The 17,021-nt window shown below is 45.0% G+C and overlaps 1 protein-coding gene across 1 annotated transcript in view; it reads left to right on the plus strand.

The window, feature by feature from the left end:
- Nucleotides 1–17,021, plus strand: part of LOC119386682 (protocadherin-16) — a 203,509-nt gene that overhangs the window by 131,465 nt on the left and 55,023 nt on the right. The window contains exons 4-8 of the mRNA XM_037653973.2: nucleotides 8,485–8,577; nucleotides 8,863–8,970; nucleotides 13,576–13,677; nucleotides 14,258–14,383; nucleotides 15,057–15,147. Of these exons, the coding sequence (XP_037509901.1) occupies nucleotides 8,485–8,577; nucleotides 8,863–8,970; nucleotides 13,576–13,677; nucleotides 14,258–14,383; nucleotides 15,057–15,147 (520 nt within the window). The remainder of the gene's footprint in view (nucleotides 1–8,484; nucleotides 8,578–8,862; nucleotides 8,971–13,575; nucleotides 13,678–14,257; nucleotides 14,384–15,056; nucleotides 15,148–17,021) is intronic.

A 17,021-nucleotide genomic window follows, 5' to 3' on the forward strand; every position in this document is an offset into this window, starting at 1 on the left:
CATTTAAATTATCTCGCGTTACATCGTCTACAACAGCTGAACTATTCGCTATTCTAAGTGCTATAAAATTTATCAATTCTGTAAGAGATGCTCAGAAATGGGTAATTTTCAGTGATTCGCAGGCGGCACTAACATCACTCTGTAGCACAAAAGCAGAAACAATTAATAATAGTCTGATCTACGAGACACTTAAAGAGCTCACCAAGGCCGATCAAAAGCATCATGAAATAATGTTCCAGTGGATACCGGGACATTGCAACATGAAGCAGCACGACAAGCACACCGCAAAAAAGATATCGTTTCTATCCCAATATCGAAAAATGAATTGCGAAGCATTTTAAAGACACAATCTTTCAATATGTGTAGAAATGCGTGGTTCGACGAAAATTCTAAAAGCTGTGATTTATATCATGTAAATCCACTTATCGAATTTGAAATTCCGTTGTCTTTAGACAGAAGTGTGGAAACTCTTATTGACCGATTAAGGCTAGGAACTGCCTACACCAAGCATTTTTTACACAAAATCGGCCGCGCTGAAACTCCTGAATGTGATTGTGGATTCGTAGATGAAGACATATATCACCTCCTTCTAGAATGCCCACAGCATGACGTACCAAGACGCCGACTTCAATCATCGTTAATAACATTAGACCGCAGACCACTAAGTTCAAGGAAACTTCTGGGCCCGTGGCCAACAAGAGGCTTACAGAAGTGTGCTTTAAAAGCATTGAAAATTTTTCTTGAAGAGAGTGGCATCCTTGGCCATTACTAGCGCATTTAAGCTTTGTTTTGTATTAACGACAGAGTGTATACTTATGTGTGTTGACTATTTTTGTCTTGGATATTTTATGCAACAGTTGCATGTTTCTTTTCTTTTAACATCACCGTGTGTATACATGTATGTGATTGTTGAATATGTTGTTTTGACTGTTATGTCTTGACTGATACGCTAAGTTGTATATTTTATGTACTACGGGTTAATTGTGATTAAAAATTTGGACACTATGTACTTTATCTTTATGAACCCTATGTACTCCAAGAGCTAAGGAGTAGCCGGCGCCTTATTTGTGCGCCAACATCTCCTTACATCATGTCAATAAAAAAAAAAAAGGTGAACCAGAGGCACAAACTATTTACATCTTTCTCGTTCCACGTTCTTCAGTTAAGCATACGCAATTCGTCCGAAATTTGGATCTTCTTTATTACTGCTCTTCATTTTACTCCTTCCTTGAGCGCACCGCCATGTGAGCGCACAGCCTTGTGTTCTAGCGTTGCGCTGACGATCTCGAGGTCGGGGGCTCGATTCCGGCCGTGGCATCTGCATTTTGGCGTGGGTCAAAAAGCAAGAAAACGTTCCCGTACTTAGATCTATAATGCACGTGAATGAACCCCAGGTATTTGAATTTATTCGGAAGTCCCCTTTACTAAAGCCCTGGGGCGACGAAACCATGATCTGTGGACGCCCAACGCCAAGACTATTTTCTCTATGTAGTGTTATTTTATTTGTTTTACAGCGAAAGCTGTTATGAGATCATTTCACCTGCCGTTTTTGGCGCCGTAGTTGTCCGCCGCCGCCGCCGCCGCCGGTGTCCGTAACCACTATCGCTTGAAATAAGAAAAAAAACGAAATAAGAAAGAAATTCCAGGATGCAACGAGGTTCGAACCTGGGACCTCTGCGTGGGAACCCGGTATTCAACCTCTGAGCCATGCCGGTGCTTGAAACTGCTTTGCAAAAAGGTCCTATGCAGGCTTCATGTCGGGAAGGAACCACATTAACACATGCAATATAGCGTGATAGACGAGTAAAATAAATGCCAAGCGTCGCACAACGCGAATTCTGTAATCAGGAGTCACACAATGCGAATTGCGCAACGAGAAGGTTATTGAATGCTTCCAATCCATTACAAAGGGCTCCGCCATAATTCTTCATCGTCATCAGGCACAACATCAACAAAGTGCGCATAATGCCCTACATGCGTTTAGCAGGTGCTACGGGTCTGCGTAGAATGACGAAAAATGGCATAATGCCTGCTTTCCTACTTCTCAAAAATTACAATGATTTATAGCATAGTGGGTTCCTCGCAAGTGCAGTCGTATTAGTTGCCAAGGGAGCCCATAAGCGCATGGTCCGTTTCCTCGGGGTCTCAGTAAAGTTCTTCGCTCCCCCCACCTCTCTCTCCCACGTCAACGTATGTTATACAGCATGGCGGGAGAGGGACATAGCTACCGGGCGTCACCTAATGCAAATTACATAACTGGTGGGCCGTCTAAAGCTTCCAACCCATTACAAAGGGTTGAGCCATAATTCCTCATCGTCATCAGTCGTCGCGTCAACAAAGTGCACACAATGCTTACAGACGTGTAGCTGGTGCCTCGCTTCTCCGCAGAATGACGGATAATGGCTTAGTAGGTGCTTCCCAACTTCACAAAAATTGTCATTTATGGCGTAGTGGGTACCTTGCTAGTGTACTTGTATTAGTAGCCCCAAGAGAGCTTACAATGGTAGTTTAGAAACGCCGCTCTTCCAGCTTTCGCTGTGACTGTGCTGCGGTTTCCGCGCAGGCCTGGCGTTTTTTTTTTTTCGGGCTTCGTTGATGTCCAGGAAGTTAGCTCTGTTAGTGCTACTTTGGAATCGGTTATGCCCACAAAAAGTGCAGACTTGAACAGCGCGAATTACCGGCTTTTCAAGTATCAGAAAGAGAGGCCATCTGTTGAGCCATAGGAATATGACACTGTGTGGCCTGTAATAAAAACAACGCTTGACATTACCTGAGACTGGAAAAATCAACCGCGCTTGTCAATCAACATTGCTGATTACATTGCTCCGACTCATCATGCGAATAAAAACGGGGAATACTAAGTGACCAGCGTGCCTATGCGTTGGTGTTTCTCTGTAGCGGTGTTTTCAGCAGCACAGTTTTTCGATGAATTGAAGTCAACAATGACTACCTATTTCCAGCTTATAATAGCTTATAATAGCAGATATCATCCTTCTAAAGCTAATATTTTGCTTGCCAGGCTCCGCTTCATCACCTGTATGCATCATAAATGGTTCTAAGCCGATTGTAGGGAATTATCAGATATCAATATTTCGAATCAAATATCAGATATCAATGGTTATAATTCGTTCAATGTAAATAACTTCTTCAGGCGCATTTCCACTCGTGGTAGCTGTAAGTTTCGTCATATAACTGCATCGCTGCGTTTATAGAACGCAGCAGGAGATGCGTCTTTTATCATTGAAATATACAGCGAAAACTATACTGCATGAAAGCATTCAGCGCTGTGTCACCAGTGTTACCTATAGTGTGCTCACAAAGGTTGTTTCTATATGCGGACAGCTGAGTCGGTGTCGACTCCTGGCGATAGTACGAATGCAGCCCTCCATAGCGCAAGTGTCGCATTCTGCTAACGTTATGAAAAAAAAATTAAGACAAACAAGAACCACTTTCTTTGCAGCCCATTTCCCGCAGCGTATCGACACGCCTACTGAAAAGAAGTTATGGCAGTACAAGCACATAGGCGAAAGAAAATGCTCAACATGTACAATGTGCCAATGGGGACAAAATCTGTGATTTAACTGGTAAAAAAACCGTGATACGTAGAATCATTGATGGCACTGGATATGAGGACGTGCTCCGAGTAGCGCAAAAGCTTGCTCTGTGCGCTTTGCTGCCCTGCGGCGGGAGAAGTGTACGTAAGATGAAGAGCTGAGCCAACGCTGAGGGCACCGCTGCATTCGCAGTTGCGTATCGATAATGCAATTGGTGCGTGAACAATAGGAGCTGCTCGAATACACGTGTTGCTTTCTAATATAGGTTACCCAAGTGTTTTTCTCACTCAGAGCACTATTGCCTCCAGGTGATACAATATCGTTCGGAATAAAAAAGAGCAGGTCCTCATCCTGGAGAAGAAGGAAGAGACGTTCGGTGGGTTCCCCACAGTGTAAACTCCGCGCTGTGTTCGGCGCTGATTTCGCGCGTCGAATATGCCGGTTTTAGAACGTAGAGTGCAGGCAGGCACGCAACAATCCGTAGAAGGCATTGGAGTAGTGAGAGTTCTGGCCGAGTTCGTGTGTAGGAGCGAAAGAAAGCGAACATACGCTGTCGCAAAACTTTCACCTTTCTTTGAAACCATGGCAGCGGCAGCCTATAGGAGCACGTGGCTAGCACTTAACCTCGGAGCTTTCATCTGCATGCGCACCATGCCGCAGATAAAATGTACACTAGTGGTGTGCCTACTCACTAGGCGCTATTGGTGGGTGCCGTACTCTGGAGTTTTCCAGAAGCGACAGCAGCGCCAGAATGCAAAGCCTAGCGAGCGCAGAGAGCAAAACTGGGCCGGCGTTAGACTAAAAGAGACACCCGCAAGTCACATTAGCTTCTGCTATGACCGTGCTTCAGTTTAATGGACACTGTTCCGTGAAATGACGTCTATGCTGGGTCCCCTGGTCAATATATAGTGACTAGACTGGAAGGGATGGTGCCGCGGCACCAGGACTGTAGCTGTCACATGAAAAAAAAAAGAAGAAAACATACTACGCATACCCCAAGGCACGCACTATGCCAAAGAGGCGTAGCAACGCCGTGGCAAATCAAGTGCCTTTTTCCCACTCGTAAGCTCACACCGCCTTCGACAATCTAGTCTAGCTCGCTCTTTACTCATGAGCACGCTATGCTAGTCGGAGATGCTACTCAGGTCATGCAGCCTACTACGGAGTTGCCCTTCGCTCGACGTCGTAAACAAGGGAGTGCCTCACGCGATGAAAGCAGGAAAACGCGCCCAGTGAAGCGTGGGCCGGCTAATGAGGGCTAATTTCTTTTCGGCAACCTAAGCGGTGCCAGCCAGTCGCGCTTCCAAGATATCAAGCTGACGCAAAGATCGTCACGTGCTGTGTGCCTACACAGCAGCTAAGGAGAACAATTTTCGCAATGGTAGGCGCCGATAACAACGGTGATAAGGCGCTTCCACTAACGATGCCTTCCTAGACGGCGCCCAGAGGGACATTTCCGGGTCTACTGTACGCTGTAATCGAGTACTGCGTCCCACCCACTCCAAACCACCCCTCGGCCCTCTCTGCGTCCTTTTTGCTATACAGAGCGTTGGCTTTCACTGATAGCAAAGAAAAAAAGTATCCTGCTTGTACATGTGCGTATGTCGCACACGTTGAGGTCTGTGGCAGATGCCTGGATTGCTTGCAGAGATATCCCCGGCAGATGGGCGACAACAGCCTGTGTCTTGGTATCGGACCACTACAGAGACAGGAATGAAGTTTCGGAAAGAAAAAAAGAACACAAACATCACAAACATTGCAAGTGAAAGAAAAAAATTAAAGGGTGAGAGGCCGTAGTGGTACATGCAGTTACGCAATTCATGAAAATCTACTGGGTAAGAGGCGCACCTTTAATTCTGTATTGTGGTGCAGCAGATCAAATCATAGGAAAAAAAGTTCAGCCAGTCCCACGCCGTGAAAACACGTCGCACAGTGAAGCCGTCGGATAATGACGACTTCAGTACAAAATACCTCAAGTCATAATAATAATAATAATAATAATAATAATAATAATAATAATAATAATAATAATAATAATAATAATAATAATAATAATAATAATAATAATTATTATTATTATTATTATTATTATTATTATTATTATTATTATTATTATTATTATTTCGCCATTATTTATTTCTTTATTCAGTCCCCCTCGGGCCGCGTGACCTGTATGACATCCAGCAGCAGCAGCAGCAGTAGTAGTAGTAGTAATAGTAGTAGTAGTAATTACTACTGCTACTGCTACTACTACTACTACTAGGACGACGACACAGGGTAGACAAAGGGTAGACTAAGGCAGCTTCACTGTAAAAAAAAGGACATATTTGCCAGACATTTTAATTGATGCGTCCGACAGGTTGGTGTATGTGTGGTGCTAGTACTGAAGTTTTGTATTTCCAGTTTTCGCATACGCTCTCGGAACACTGCTTTGCGATGCATCGGGCCGAGAACACCTCTGCTTGCAGTAGGCCGATTGACGTTCCTGGCTTACTGTAATAACGAGAACCACGTGATTGCTGGTCTTCGTTCATTTATATGCAAAGGAAACATGAAACGCGCGCCCTCGTTCTGCCCGGTCTGCTTCCAACGTACTCTGACCGCACGGTCATGTTTCTCACCGTCCCGAAGTCTGCACGGCCCTCTGGGTTGTTCCCCCTCCACGCGGCGTTGCTTTTCGCATTCCAAGCACCCGTGACCGCTGACACCGCATTTCAACTTTTAGGGTTGTACTTCTCACTAACTTTACGTTGCTGTAGGTGACGCCGCGGCAATTATTTTCGGCGTGGTTCGCCCTCTGACCTGACGTCTGATGCTTATGCGGAGAAGAGAGCGAGCGGGTCTCTTCGGTGCGTGCGCCGACTAATGAAGAGCCACTCGCTCACTGTGTGTTTGCTCGGAGTGAAACTGTTGTTCTCCAATTGTTCGCATCTCTTTTTAGGGGCGAAGCTCCTTTGGGTGTGGGTCTGTCCCTCCTCTGTAGTATGTAGTAGTATTAGTAGGTAGCCACCTCTAGTTGTTGGAGTGTTCACTAGATGGCGCTGCCGCGCCATCTAGAGGCTCTAGTTCCCCCCCCCCCCTCTCGCCTCGCGACGCCGACGCTCCGCGCTCGCTGCGTTGCAGATGCGTGCTTCGAAGCGTGCTTCGTGTGAAGGAGCTTCGAAGAAGCTCCTTCACAGCTGACTAAACATGAGCGGAAAATAGCTTGAGTGTTCTTCGTCTGAGGATATCAAACCTAAGCAGTCCTTACTGTATGTCTGGCCAGAAGGAAAGCGTACGTTACAACCACCAGAAGAGGACGTATACGTGCTTTTTTGGCGGTTGTGTGGCGGTTGTGTAGCGGTTGTGGCGGTTTTGTGGTTTGGTACGTGTTTTGTGGTGGTTGATCTGCTTGGCAACTCACACAAGTTGTTTGTGCCCGTTGGGAACTTAACCATTCGTGATGCCACGTCAGGCTTGGCTAGCATCGGAAGTTCAGGCACAGTTGTCCTAATTGGTTGTCATCTATAACAGACAGACCACAGCACTAAGCAGGGAAGGACAGATGATGCTGCCTTTCCTCTGTCGTCATCGGCTTAGGTCGGCGAAAGAAGCGCTTGCGTTATGCGCTCCTCCAGACCGGCTGTGCGTTGTGCTGTCGTTCTACTTGAACTCCTCACGCGCTTTCCTTACTATGCCCAACCAGCGTTCGTATAAGTGCTATCTCAACTTGAGAAAAAGAAATCGCCGCTTAATATCTGTGCGTCAGTCGGTACCTTCTTTAATTAAATTTAGTTCTACCTAATTAAATCACTTAGATTTGCTTTCACGTAATTAAAGAGACACTAAAGGCAAATATTAAGTCGACGTTGATTGTTTAAATAGCGGTCCAGAAACCTTGTAGTGCTACCTTTATGCCAAGAAAGTGCTTATTTTGAAATAAAATCACGTTTTAGTGGTCCGCATCGCGTTAGCGCACTTCAAATCACCCGCCTGAAATCATTCTTTCACACGTCACTACTGCCGTGCCCAACGTTGCCCGCCTTTAATGCGCGGTGGCGTGCACTGGCAGCGTGCACCATTCGGGCATCCGGCAACATCACATGCATGCGGCATTTTGTCGAACTTTCTGTCAGAGCGACTTTCACGAGCGCGCAAAACACACGCGGCAGTACGCGCTACCGAAACTACAACTGAGACGCGACCGCGTGAGCGAAGCAGGGCGCCGGGCGAAGCGCAGTTCGGCGAAAACGGAACCTTTGAACCACGCGCGCCGTTCCCCATGGCAACGCCAAAGAGGTTCTTTTTTCCATGAATCAAACAGATACGAACAAACAGCATTTTGTTACGTCTCTTCATGCACGGAAGGTCCTTTTTTTTATTGCTGCTACTTTGATTACTAGTGATTAATTGTTGGCAGACTCTCATACGTCATCGGGATCATTTCGAAAATTTGCCGCTTGTGGCGCTGGTCGTGTGATACATTTAGCTTAATTTCTCGGTAAGTAGGGCACTGCTGTTGATAATATTGCCGTTTTAGACGTTGTCATACATTGAGCTTTCACTCTGACATAAATTATTTGCCTTTAGTGTCCCTTTAAGGCACTCCATGGCGGCAATATGTATGTGGCGGTAAATATGCAGCTTCGAAAAACCACTGCATGAATTCGCGATTTACGAAACCTTTTCTTTCATGGCCTTTCAATTAAGAGCTTCCGAGAGGCGGTCTTAAAACGCAATTTTCGGGAACTTAAATGAGTGATAAACGCACCGAATGGCGCGTCTCAGAGACACCAAACTGGCAGATAGCTGGAATGCTTTTAGTAATCGCGTATTGTTGCCCCGGAGGAACATCGCCAGGCAGGCAGGACTGCTCGAATGCCAAGCAAGATATCATACAAAAAGTATGTGTTCCCATAGATACCGACGTGTGTTTTCCGTTTGTTCACAGAGCATCACTGTTCCGGTTCGAATAATCGTGACGGATGCTAACGACAATGCTCCGGAATTCCAGGGTACCCCTTACTTCCTGAATGTAAGCGAGGTAAGAACTTCAATTTTACATGCCTCAATAGTTTAGTGAATATGGTAGTATTTAGCAAAGCTAGATGCCTTGGATGCGATTATGCGGCTGCTGTGGATAGGTTATAAAATAAAAAAAGAAGTCGTGTATTTTTTTGGCTACTAATGCACGTTTTCCTGTCATGTAAATGCAATAAATGAGAATACTTTCGCAAAATAATGTTCTACTAGTGTAATGCGGTTTTGTGTTGACCTCTAATGCTACAATATTGAAGCAAGATCATTTTGTGCCTTTGTCGTGGTACAGAGCACTGTTCCTGGTACCACGGTTATGCAAGGCATTCGAGCCGTGGACAAGGACCAGCCTGGTCCCTTCAGCACCGTCGAGTACTACGTCGATGAGGGACCACACTCAGTATGTTGCACGCATTTTTTTTTTTAAATTCGACCTTCGTGGCTCGTTATCGTAGTGTGTATTGTAGATTGCTACTTCAACTTAACTATAAGCACTTCACGAGCAAATAGTGAGGAAAAATCGCACTTTCGTGTATGACAAAGTTACGTGAGGTAATGCAGAATTATCGGGCAAGGTTGTGCGCCGTAATTAAACAGTAATATGGGTAAAGGCGAAAAGGACAGGTTGGCAAAGCCAAGCAAGTTGATTTGAGCCGGAAGACTTATGCTTCCTGAGCACTTATGAATAACGACGGTTTGTAGACACCACTACACATTCGATAATTGGTGGTTATGCATTAGAAGAGTCTTATGATTTCGTGAATAAGCCTGAAGTGAAAATTTACAAAAAAACACATCTTAGAAAATTTCAGGCTGAAAAAACTGAGATCGTAGCCTGTGCACATGCGATATCAACTTTGGATTGCGATTCAATGAAGACAGGCTTGCTCTTATAACAGCAGACATTACGTCGGCCGAAATTTGCTGAAACATGTCATCTTTTTGCTAGCATAAGAGAACTCTAGTCGGCATAAACCACCATTAGTCACACTCTAAGGTTGCACGACATCCTTTACGGGCTAATAGGGCAGACCCTACCATTAATCAATACAAGGAGTCACAGCACCTGCTTTACGAGTTGGTTTCCATGCAGTTACTTTTGAAGAAACTGGTAGTTCTGACAGTTGCACATTGATGTGCATTGTCAGGACTAACATCTGCGTCCACTGATGTGCATAGATACAGCAGATACGCATAAAATCCCTTCGGTATACGCATGTGTACTTGTGTATGTATCGCTGCAAAATGTATTTTAACTCTGTCGCCGTGCACATACTAATTTATTGAGAAATGCCACTCTGCCGGCCTATACATAAGAATAAATACTTTTACACGTGTTTCACTGCGGTTTTTAATCGTATAGATACATGTATACATGCGCATATACAAACAGGCGCACGAACGTTCTTAACGGGTGGTCCGACACCTCCCCAAAAAGATCTCTAGGTAAGCCCCTGGGGTAGGGCTACCGTCTCCTCGTCCGCCAATGACAGCCAGTGACGACGTAGTGCTGTGACTGCACCGGAAAAAGGCAGGAGAAAGTTACATGTTCTACCGTGTTTTGCACTTTCTGAAAGTCTTTCCCATCAAACCACAATGAACCATCTCGCACTTGCAGAGTTGTTTTGTGCTGCGGTCTTCTGATCCCTTGTCCTCTCTTCATGCCATTGCTTGATTGAATTTGATGAAACCAGACGACGAACGCTTTAAGCAAAGATGCAGAAAAAAAGAATGCAGATGCTGTACCTTGTGTCCCAGTTATCTCACTGTGCTCTTCTATGCCGTGCTAACGTTCTCATTGCTCATTTTTACTTATTTAATCGCCTATCGCATAGCCTCAAGCTCTCTGCTGTAGAGGTGTTAGTTTTTAAATTTACAAATCTTGAAATCTCCAGGCAACCCGGACCTCAAAAGAGTAGATTGTAGGGCGAGTTGGTGTTTGGACTTACCATCGTAAGTAGCGCAACGTGACAGGACAGAACAGAAAAGAAAAGACGAACACAGGCGCCTGTGCTTGTCTGCTCCTCTCTGTTGTCCTGTCTCGCTGCGCTACGAGTACTTACGATGGCATTTATGTCCAACCATGACCTCGTGCTAGCGATGTTTGTTCTTCGTACATATTGGCCATGGGTGTGTAATATGCGTAGTAATAAAATCGGCGCCAAAGCAAGTTAATGTATCTGCCCGCTACAGCAACACGCAACGTTTTATAGAGGTGAGCGAACATTTGATATTTCGACTACGAATAAAATATTTTCCTTATTCCAAGTATGGTTGATTAAAAAAATGTGTATTAAAATTTCCCCGAAAATTCGGGCACGACCGATTATGCTGTTAAAGAGGCGAATATTCGGAGAAATTCGAATATACGAAAGGCTAACGACTTAAAAACGTTACACTTTGTGATTTTAAAGCAAACCATTGCTAATACGTACCCGTTAAATTACGTTGTACTTCGCGGTTGCTGGACGTCACCGTTCAGGTCATGGAACGTTATGCTACGTTCCCAGAAATTGGTAATCTTGTGCTGAAATGATTGAGAAATACCTTCATGCTCCTTTTCTGCCTTATCCACCGGACGCCCAGGCCACAGGGGCGGTTTCCTTTAAAGACGATAGTCTTTCTTGGGGAACTTAAACGCAGAAATTTTAGTCTGTCTGTCTGTCTTTCTGTTTGTCGGCACGTCACTCGATTCAGCCACCCGGCCAAAGTTGAACCACTTGTCCAAGGGCCAGCCATCTTGAACGGCTGAGTAGGTTCATACATGTGTACATTGTTGATCAAAAAGCAAACATTATGCATATCTGAGGCGCAACATCACTAGGTAAGTATTAGGTGGTGTGTTCCTTTAATAGAAAATACACAGATACGTAATTCTAGAGACCCTAGTTTCTTAAGCTGTGCTGAAAATGCGACTGCGCTGAAACTTGCCTACCTCCGTGCCCTCTGCACGAGCTCATTGTTGTGTTTCGGTTTCGGTTCAGTATTGCACTCTACGAATGCCATGGGGCGCCGCTCTGGCATTCCTGTTTTGCCCAGGCGACGTGTAAATAAAAGGGTGTGTGGAGAGTACTCGTTGAGTGCGCACGTTTCTTCTGCTTCGGCGCTTCGCGCCAAACCGCGTGTTGGGGCTGGCTGGCGTCCCCACCGGTCGCGTTGGTCACCGCCGTTCTTCGCTTGCTGCTGCGCCGGGACTACCAGCCCGCAACACAGCACTCATGTTTCCCGACGTATTGCCAGATGGCGTCCATATCTCACGCAGCGCCTCTTCTATCGTCTTTAGACGACATTTGCAACAAAGCACGCAGATACGCGGCCAATTTTTTTCACTAAGCTCTATAACGCTGCTCTCTGATACAACAGATGTTTTTATTTCACGTTGTATAACCGCATACAATAATGTAACCTCCTAGAATGTTACCTAGCCAATGTTTGGAAACCAATGCCTCGAAAGAGAGATGGCAATGTGCAAGCGTCGAAGTGTGCACAAGCGAGACGGTTTTTGTAAACAGCCGAGCTGTTTAAGCTCGAGGTTAGGCCGTCCTGAACAAAAGATATCATCATCATGAATGACCTCTACCTTAGATGGCATCTCGGGTCGCCTAGCACGCGAGATGCCTGCTCAGGGAAAGTTAAGCATAGTTGAGCTTAGATACGCCAAATTTTAATGTCACGCATAATCATGACTAATTGAGCGAAGTCTTATTGAGTCTAATTAAGAATTGCAGAACTGAATTCGAGCTAATTGAGCTAAATCTAATTAAACGTAATTAGGCATAATGATGCTAAGTCTAATTAAACCTAATTAACCTAAGCCTAATCATGTCTAGTTAAGTTAAACCTCATTATGCATCGTCAGATCTTGCTAGTCCTAATTTAAGCCGAACTATGCTACGTGAGGAGTGATGTAAGGGTCAGGAGAAGGGAAAGGAGGAGGGGAGAGTGCAAAGAATAGCATAGCCTCGTATAGTATAGTATAGCTATGGGTAGGAAAGGGAAGTGAGGGTGATAAGGATCAAAAGGAGGAGGGGATAGGGTATGCCATAGCACAGTCTTGTACAGTAGAGCAAGTAGTGGGAAAGGGAGTGAGGTTGAGGAGGAAAGAAACGACGGGAAGGCCAGCTCCGCTGTTTTCTCAGTTTTCACACCACTAGTGTGTAGCTTCCCCAAACGTTCATATGTGTTGTTACAGCACATATGAACAAGAGTACTCGCCTTGTGAACGTATCAAATACTAGTTAATTTTACTGCAGGATAATTTGCAATGAGAACATTACGAAAAATATGTTCAATGTGCTGCAGCCTAATGACATGCAATTTGACTGTTTATTTTGAAACAGTAGTGAAAGCTATTGTTACTCCTCCTTTTGTAACGTTTAAAAGACGCATGCGCGGCCGAGGGTAGCAAGGGGTTATGTGGACCGGCGAAATTATAAACTTTGGAGACGCAAAATGGAATTGTCGGCCGCTAGACATGGTGGGTTGTAGATAATTGGGAGATGACTTTGACCTGAAATGGACATAAGATCAGGACGTAAGGACATAAGGCTGGTGAAAATGATGAAGACATATTCGATATTCAATTCGATATTTGAAGGCAGTTGCTCGCTCCATTCGCAGTTGATTCTTATTCAAAATTTCACTCCCGCACATCCATACGCTTTTATAAAGCCACGCCGAATGCGTGTACTTAGCGCTATCATTAAAGCTAAAACGCTGCCAGATACTTTTTTTATCGCTAAAAACATACATACATACTATATCTAAGGGTGTGTGTATGAGAGGCACAACGTTCGGTACTACACGAGCAACGAATATGGGATGCTGTTTCGGTTTGCTGCTAGCTATTTCACGTGGCATCTCTTTTCCGCAAAAAAAGTCGTGTAAGACTATGATAGCGCATATTTCATTTCTGGGTAATTATTCGCTCGTACAAAATTTTACCTGTGACCTAAACACGCACAATTTTACCTGACAAAAGTCTTTTCTCTTACCTCGCGCGCAGCACTTGCTGGCCTTCGAGAACAAGTGGGAAGGCACACTGCTGCTCGCTGACAAGCTGGACCACGAGTCACTGCCGAGGTTCACAATCACTCTAAGGGCGCAGGTGAGGTCTCAGACGTTATCTTGTTCAGCTGCATTACCTTTGAGCACAGACAAGCGTGCGCAGTCTTACGAAAATATAACAATGGAGACACGTTACTAATGCAAAATGAAGATACTTTGCTTCGTTGTTTGTGTAACCATAATGAACAAAACGAAGCAATTCGTAATACAGATGCCTCAGCAAGCACATGACACGCAAAGACTGTGCGGTGCTGGTCGCTTCTTGCTCCGTCTCAACCGTAGCCGCGAGGACCAGCTGTTATCCGAAGGTGTTGTCTTGATGACGCCATTAGCGCATTGATAGCCTTTTGCGATACATTCAATCGGTTGGTCACGGATGTACGCTGAGAATAATTTGGACGGGCATCCTAAATAAAAAAAAAACTGTTCCTCCTTGTGAGCGTTGGAATGAAGGCGGAATGCTGAAACACGAAGTCGCTAAATGTACCACCGAAGCGTGACTCATATGACCATAGAAAAATTCATACGAAATTATTGCAGATGCACCATATATGTCGTATGAGATTTTTGGTTAGGACTGTAATTATACATTTTTGACTTATTTTATTCTTTATGTACAGGACCAGGGTAACCCCCCGCAAAGCTCTCATACAACACTAGTGGTGGTGGTGCATGACGCTGATGATCAGAACCCCAGGTTCGGGGCGGAAAGTTACTTCGTGCAGCTGCGCAACAACACTCGTCTGGTAAGCTGACGTTGCGTTCCAAGTTGTGGTAAGTGATGTCTGCCCACCAATCAACTCGCAAATTGTATTCACGGGAACTTGGAGACACAAGGGTAAGGCAAAGCGACGCGAACGCACGAAAAAAAAAAGGGCGACTCAGCTATGCCAACACTTACTGGATGTATGTTATAGCGTTGTCATTTCGCTCTGATATTAGGCGTAGGCCGAATCTACGGGCAACTGAAGAGACCCGTGAGAAATATGTGGCCATAGTGCTCAAACAGCCAAGCAGATAACTTTTTAAAAGGTTAATATTTTTAGGAAAGCCGGCCGGGTTGGGGGGTGAGGGAGGATGGAGTATCGAGCGCGATAATAAAAATTCACAGGGGCGACTATGGTACACTGGTGGCGTCTGGCTTCCTTTTCAGCTTGCTTCTTTCAGGTTAGCTTGCCGCCATGCCTCCGAAATGTAGAGGATGCATCCTGCGAGTTGCTATCCCTACTGAAACGTTCCGTATGCCATTCCAATAATTCCGTATGTTTCCGTAAAAATCTTACGGAAATATATGGAAAACATATGGAAAATATACGGAAAACATTTGGATTCCGTATGAAAACATATGGAATTATTGGAATGGCATACGGAACGTTTCAGTAGGGATTGTAAGATATAAATCGGAATCTCTTCTTGCAGGGCACACCGCTGAACGTGAAGCCAAGCAAAATAGAAGCGGAAGATCCTGACGAAGAGATCAAGGCTCCCATCAAGTACACGTTTAACTCAGGTGCGAATTCCATGAATGACTTACTATTTTCTTTTACTGCAATATACATCGTGTAACAGATGTTCACGTAAATGCTGGCTCCCAAGGATTACAGAAGGGGTGATCCATTGCGTGGCTTACAGCTAGCCTGTTCTAGCTATAAAGCCGTGGAAACAAAGTCCACGAGCCGTCGCCAGGTGGACGGGCCTGCGAATACCAATTGGACGTCTCCCCTGCCGCAGGCCATTGAGCTACTTACTCTGAAACAAAATATAAAAGAGGTGCCGCGGTAACAGGGACACCCTGAGCAGCTTACTTTGCTAAAACGACACCATGTAGGTGCGAGGAGCGTAGCGAGGCCTCACGAAAACGCGATGTTACCATGCGCCGCCGTCAGCTTACCCGCCACCATGACGGTGAGACTCATACCTTAAGATTAAGCAAAGGAAAATAAGATGGTAAATTATACTTGATTTTTCTGATGGCTAAGAACAGGCGACAAAAAAATCGCGCCGATTTGAGTAAGTCGCCTTACGTATACATTCAAGCCCGTATAAGACATCCACTGTCATGTATTTACATGCACAGGTTAAGATTTTTCTGCACCGTTGGCACACTGGAGGTCACAACAAAAATACTCTTTTTCCTCATTCAAAAGGGACGATGTCGCATGCAACTTTTCATATCACAATCTACCATAGCGCGAGTAACGTTGTCAAGTTTGAAAAAAATCCGAGAACTGAAATTCACGCCATACGGTTCGCCGCGGACAAGGGCGTCGTCCAGCTGCACAAGTGGAAAAGATGGCGTCGCTTTGTAGTCTTCAGCAGTTTACTGCTCACATGCGTATCGCGTGTACGGGGGTGGCGTGCATAATTATGTTGATTTCTGCCAGCAATCCCAAAATATATTCGCTTTTTCGGTCAGACATGACCGCATATGGACGCGAGCAGCCATACGCCGCACCATTCGCGCATTGCCTCTAAGGGCGACGACGAAGGCTCTATTTCTGTGTACGTGATGGAAGCGTGTTACGTCAACTTGACATTATGATCGTCATTGGGAATTTCATCTTGTTCTAAAGAGCACAGTGAAAAACTGACACCTAGCGAATATGATCTAACCAGGCTTTTCTATGTTCAGCGTACTCTATAGCGTGATACCTATCTTTCTGTTTCTTTTTGTTCTTTTTAAAATATATGTCCATGTTTTGCAGTTGCTTTGTCTTGCATTATCTACCTATATTTTTTGTATATTTCGATAGCTAATTAGTTATCACTTGCATCTGCATTGAATGTCAGCGTTTCTATAAGGTGACTGCCCCCTTCCTACCTCACACCTCCCCAATGCCCCGCATTCATGAAAATTACACTGTGCCATGACTAATTTTCATATTCACCCGTATCTTTAATCCTCACGCCTATTCTCCACATTACTGGGTACGCTTCAAAGTACGCCTTCTAAACCTTGTCTCTCGCGGCGGTGAAGAGACTGAAAGCTCTGAAGGCTGCCTCCCTCGCGAAGCCACTTACTTGCACTGGAGAAACTGCTGAAACGCCAACAGTCACGGTCGATTCGTTGTCTTTTTGGCGCAGTTCATCACTTTTGATCGCGAATGGTCGTTCGGTGATCGTACTATCCCTATCACTGACGATAATAAAGAAACAGCTTTAAGTCACAATAAACACCGCTCGCCCGACGTTTATGCTATAGACGCAAATTGCACTTCCTTCGCGGGCACTCCTTGAAGTCCTATGGAATTTAGAGAGTCAAAACGCAGTTAGAGGTGGTTTCATAAGCAATGTTGGGGTTTTGAAGTATCTTGCAGATCACGAAAATTGCAAATAAGAAAACATGTGCAGAACTTTGCTGGAAGATTGCTTTTTGCCTATTTA

The sequence above is a fragment of the Rhipicephalus sanguineus genome, chromosome 3, assembly GCF_013339695.2.
Source record: "Rhipicephalus sanguineus isolate Rsan-2018 chromosome 3, BIME_Rsan_1.4, whole genome shotgun sequence".
Classification (NCBI taxonomy): domain Eukaryota; kingdom Metazoa; phylum Arthropoda; class Arachnida; order Ixodida; family Ixodidae; genus Rhipicephalus; species Rhipicephalus sanguineus.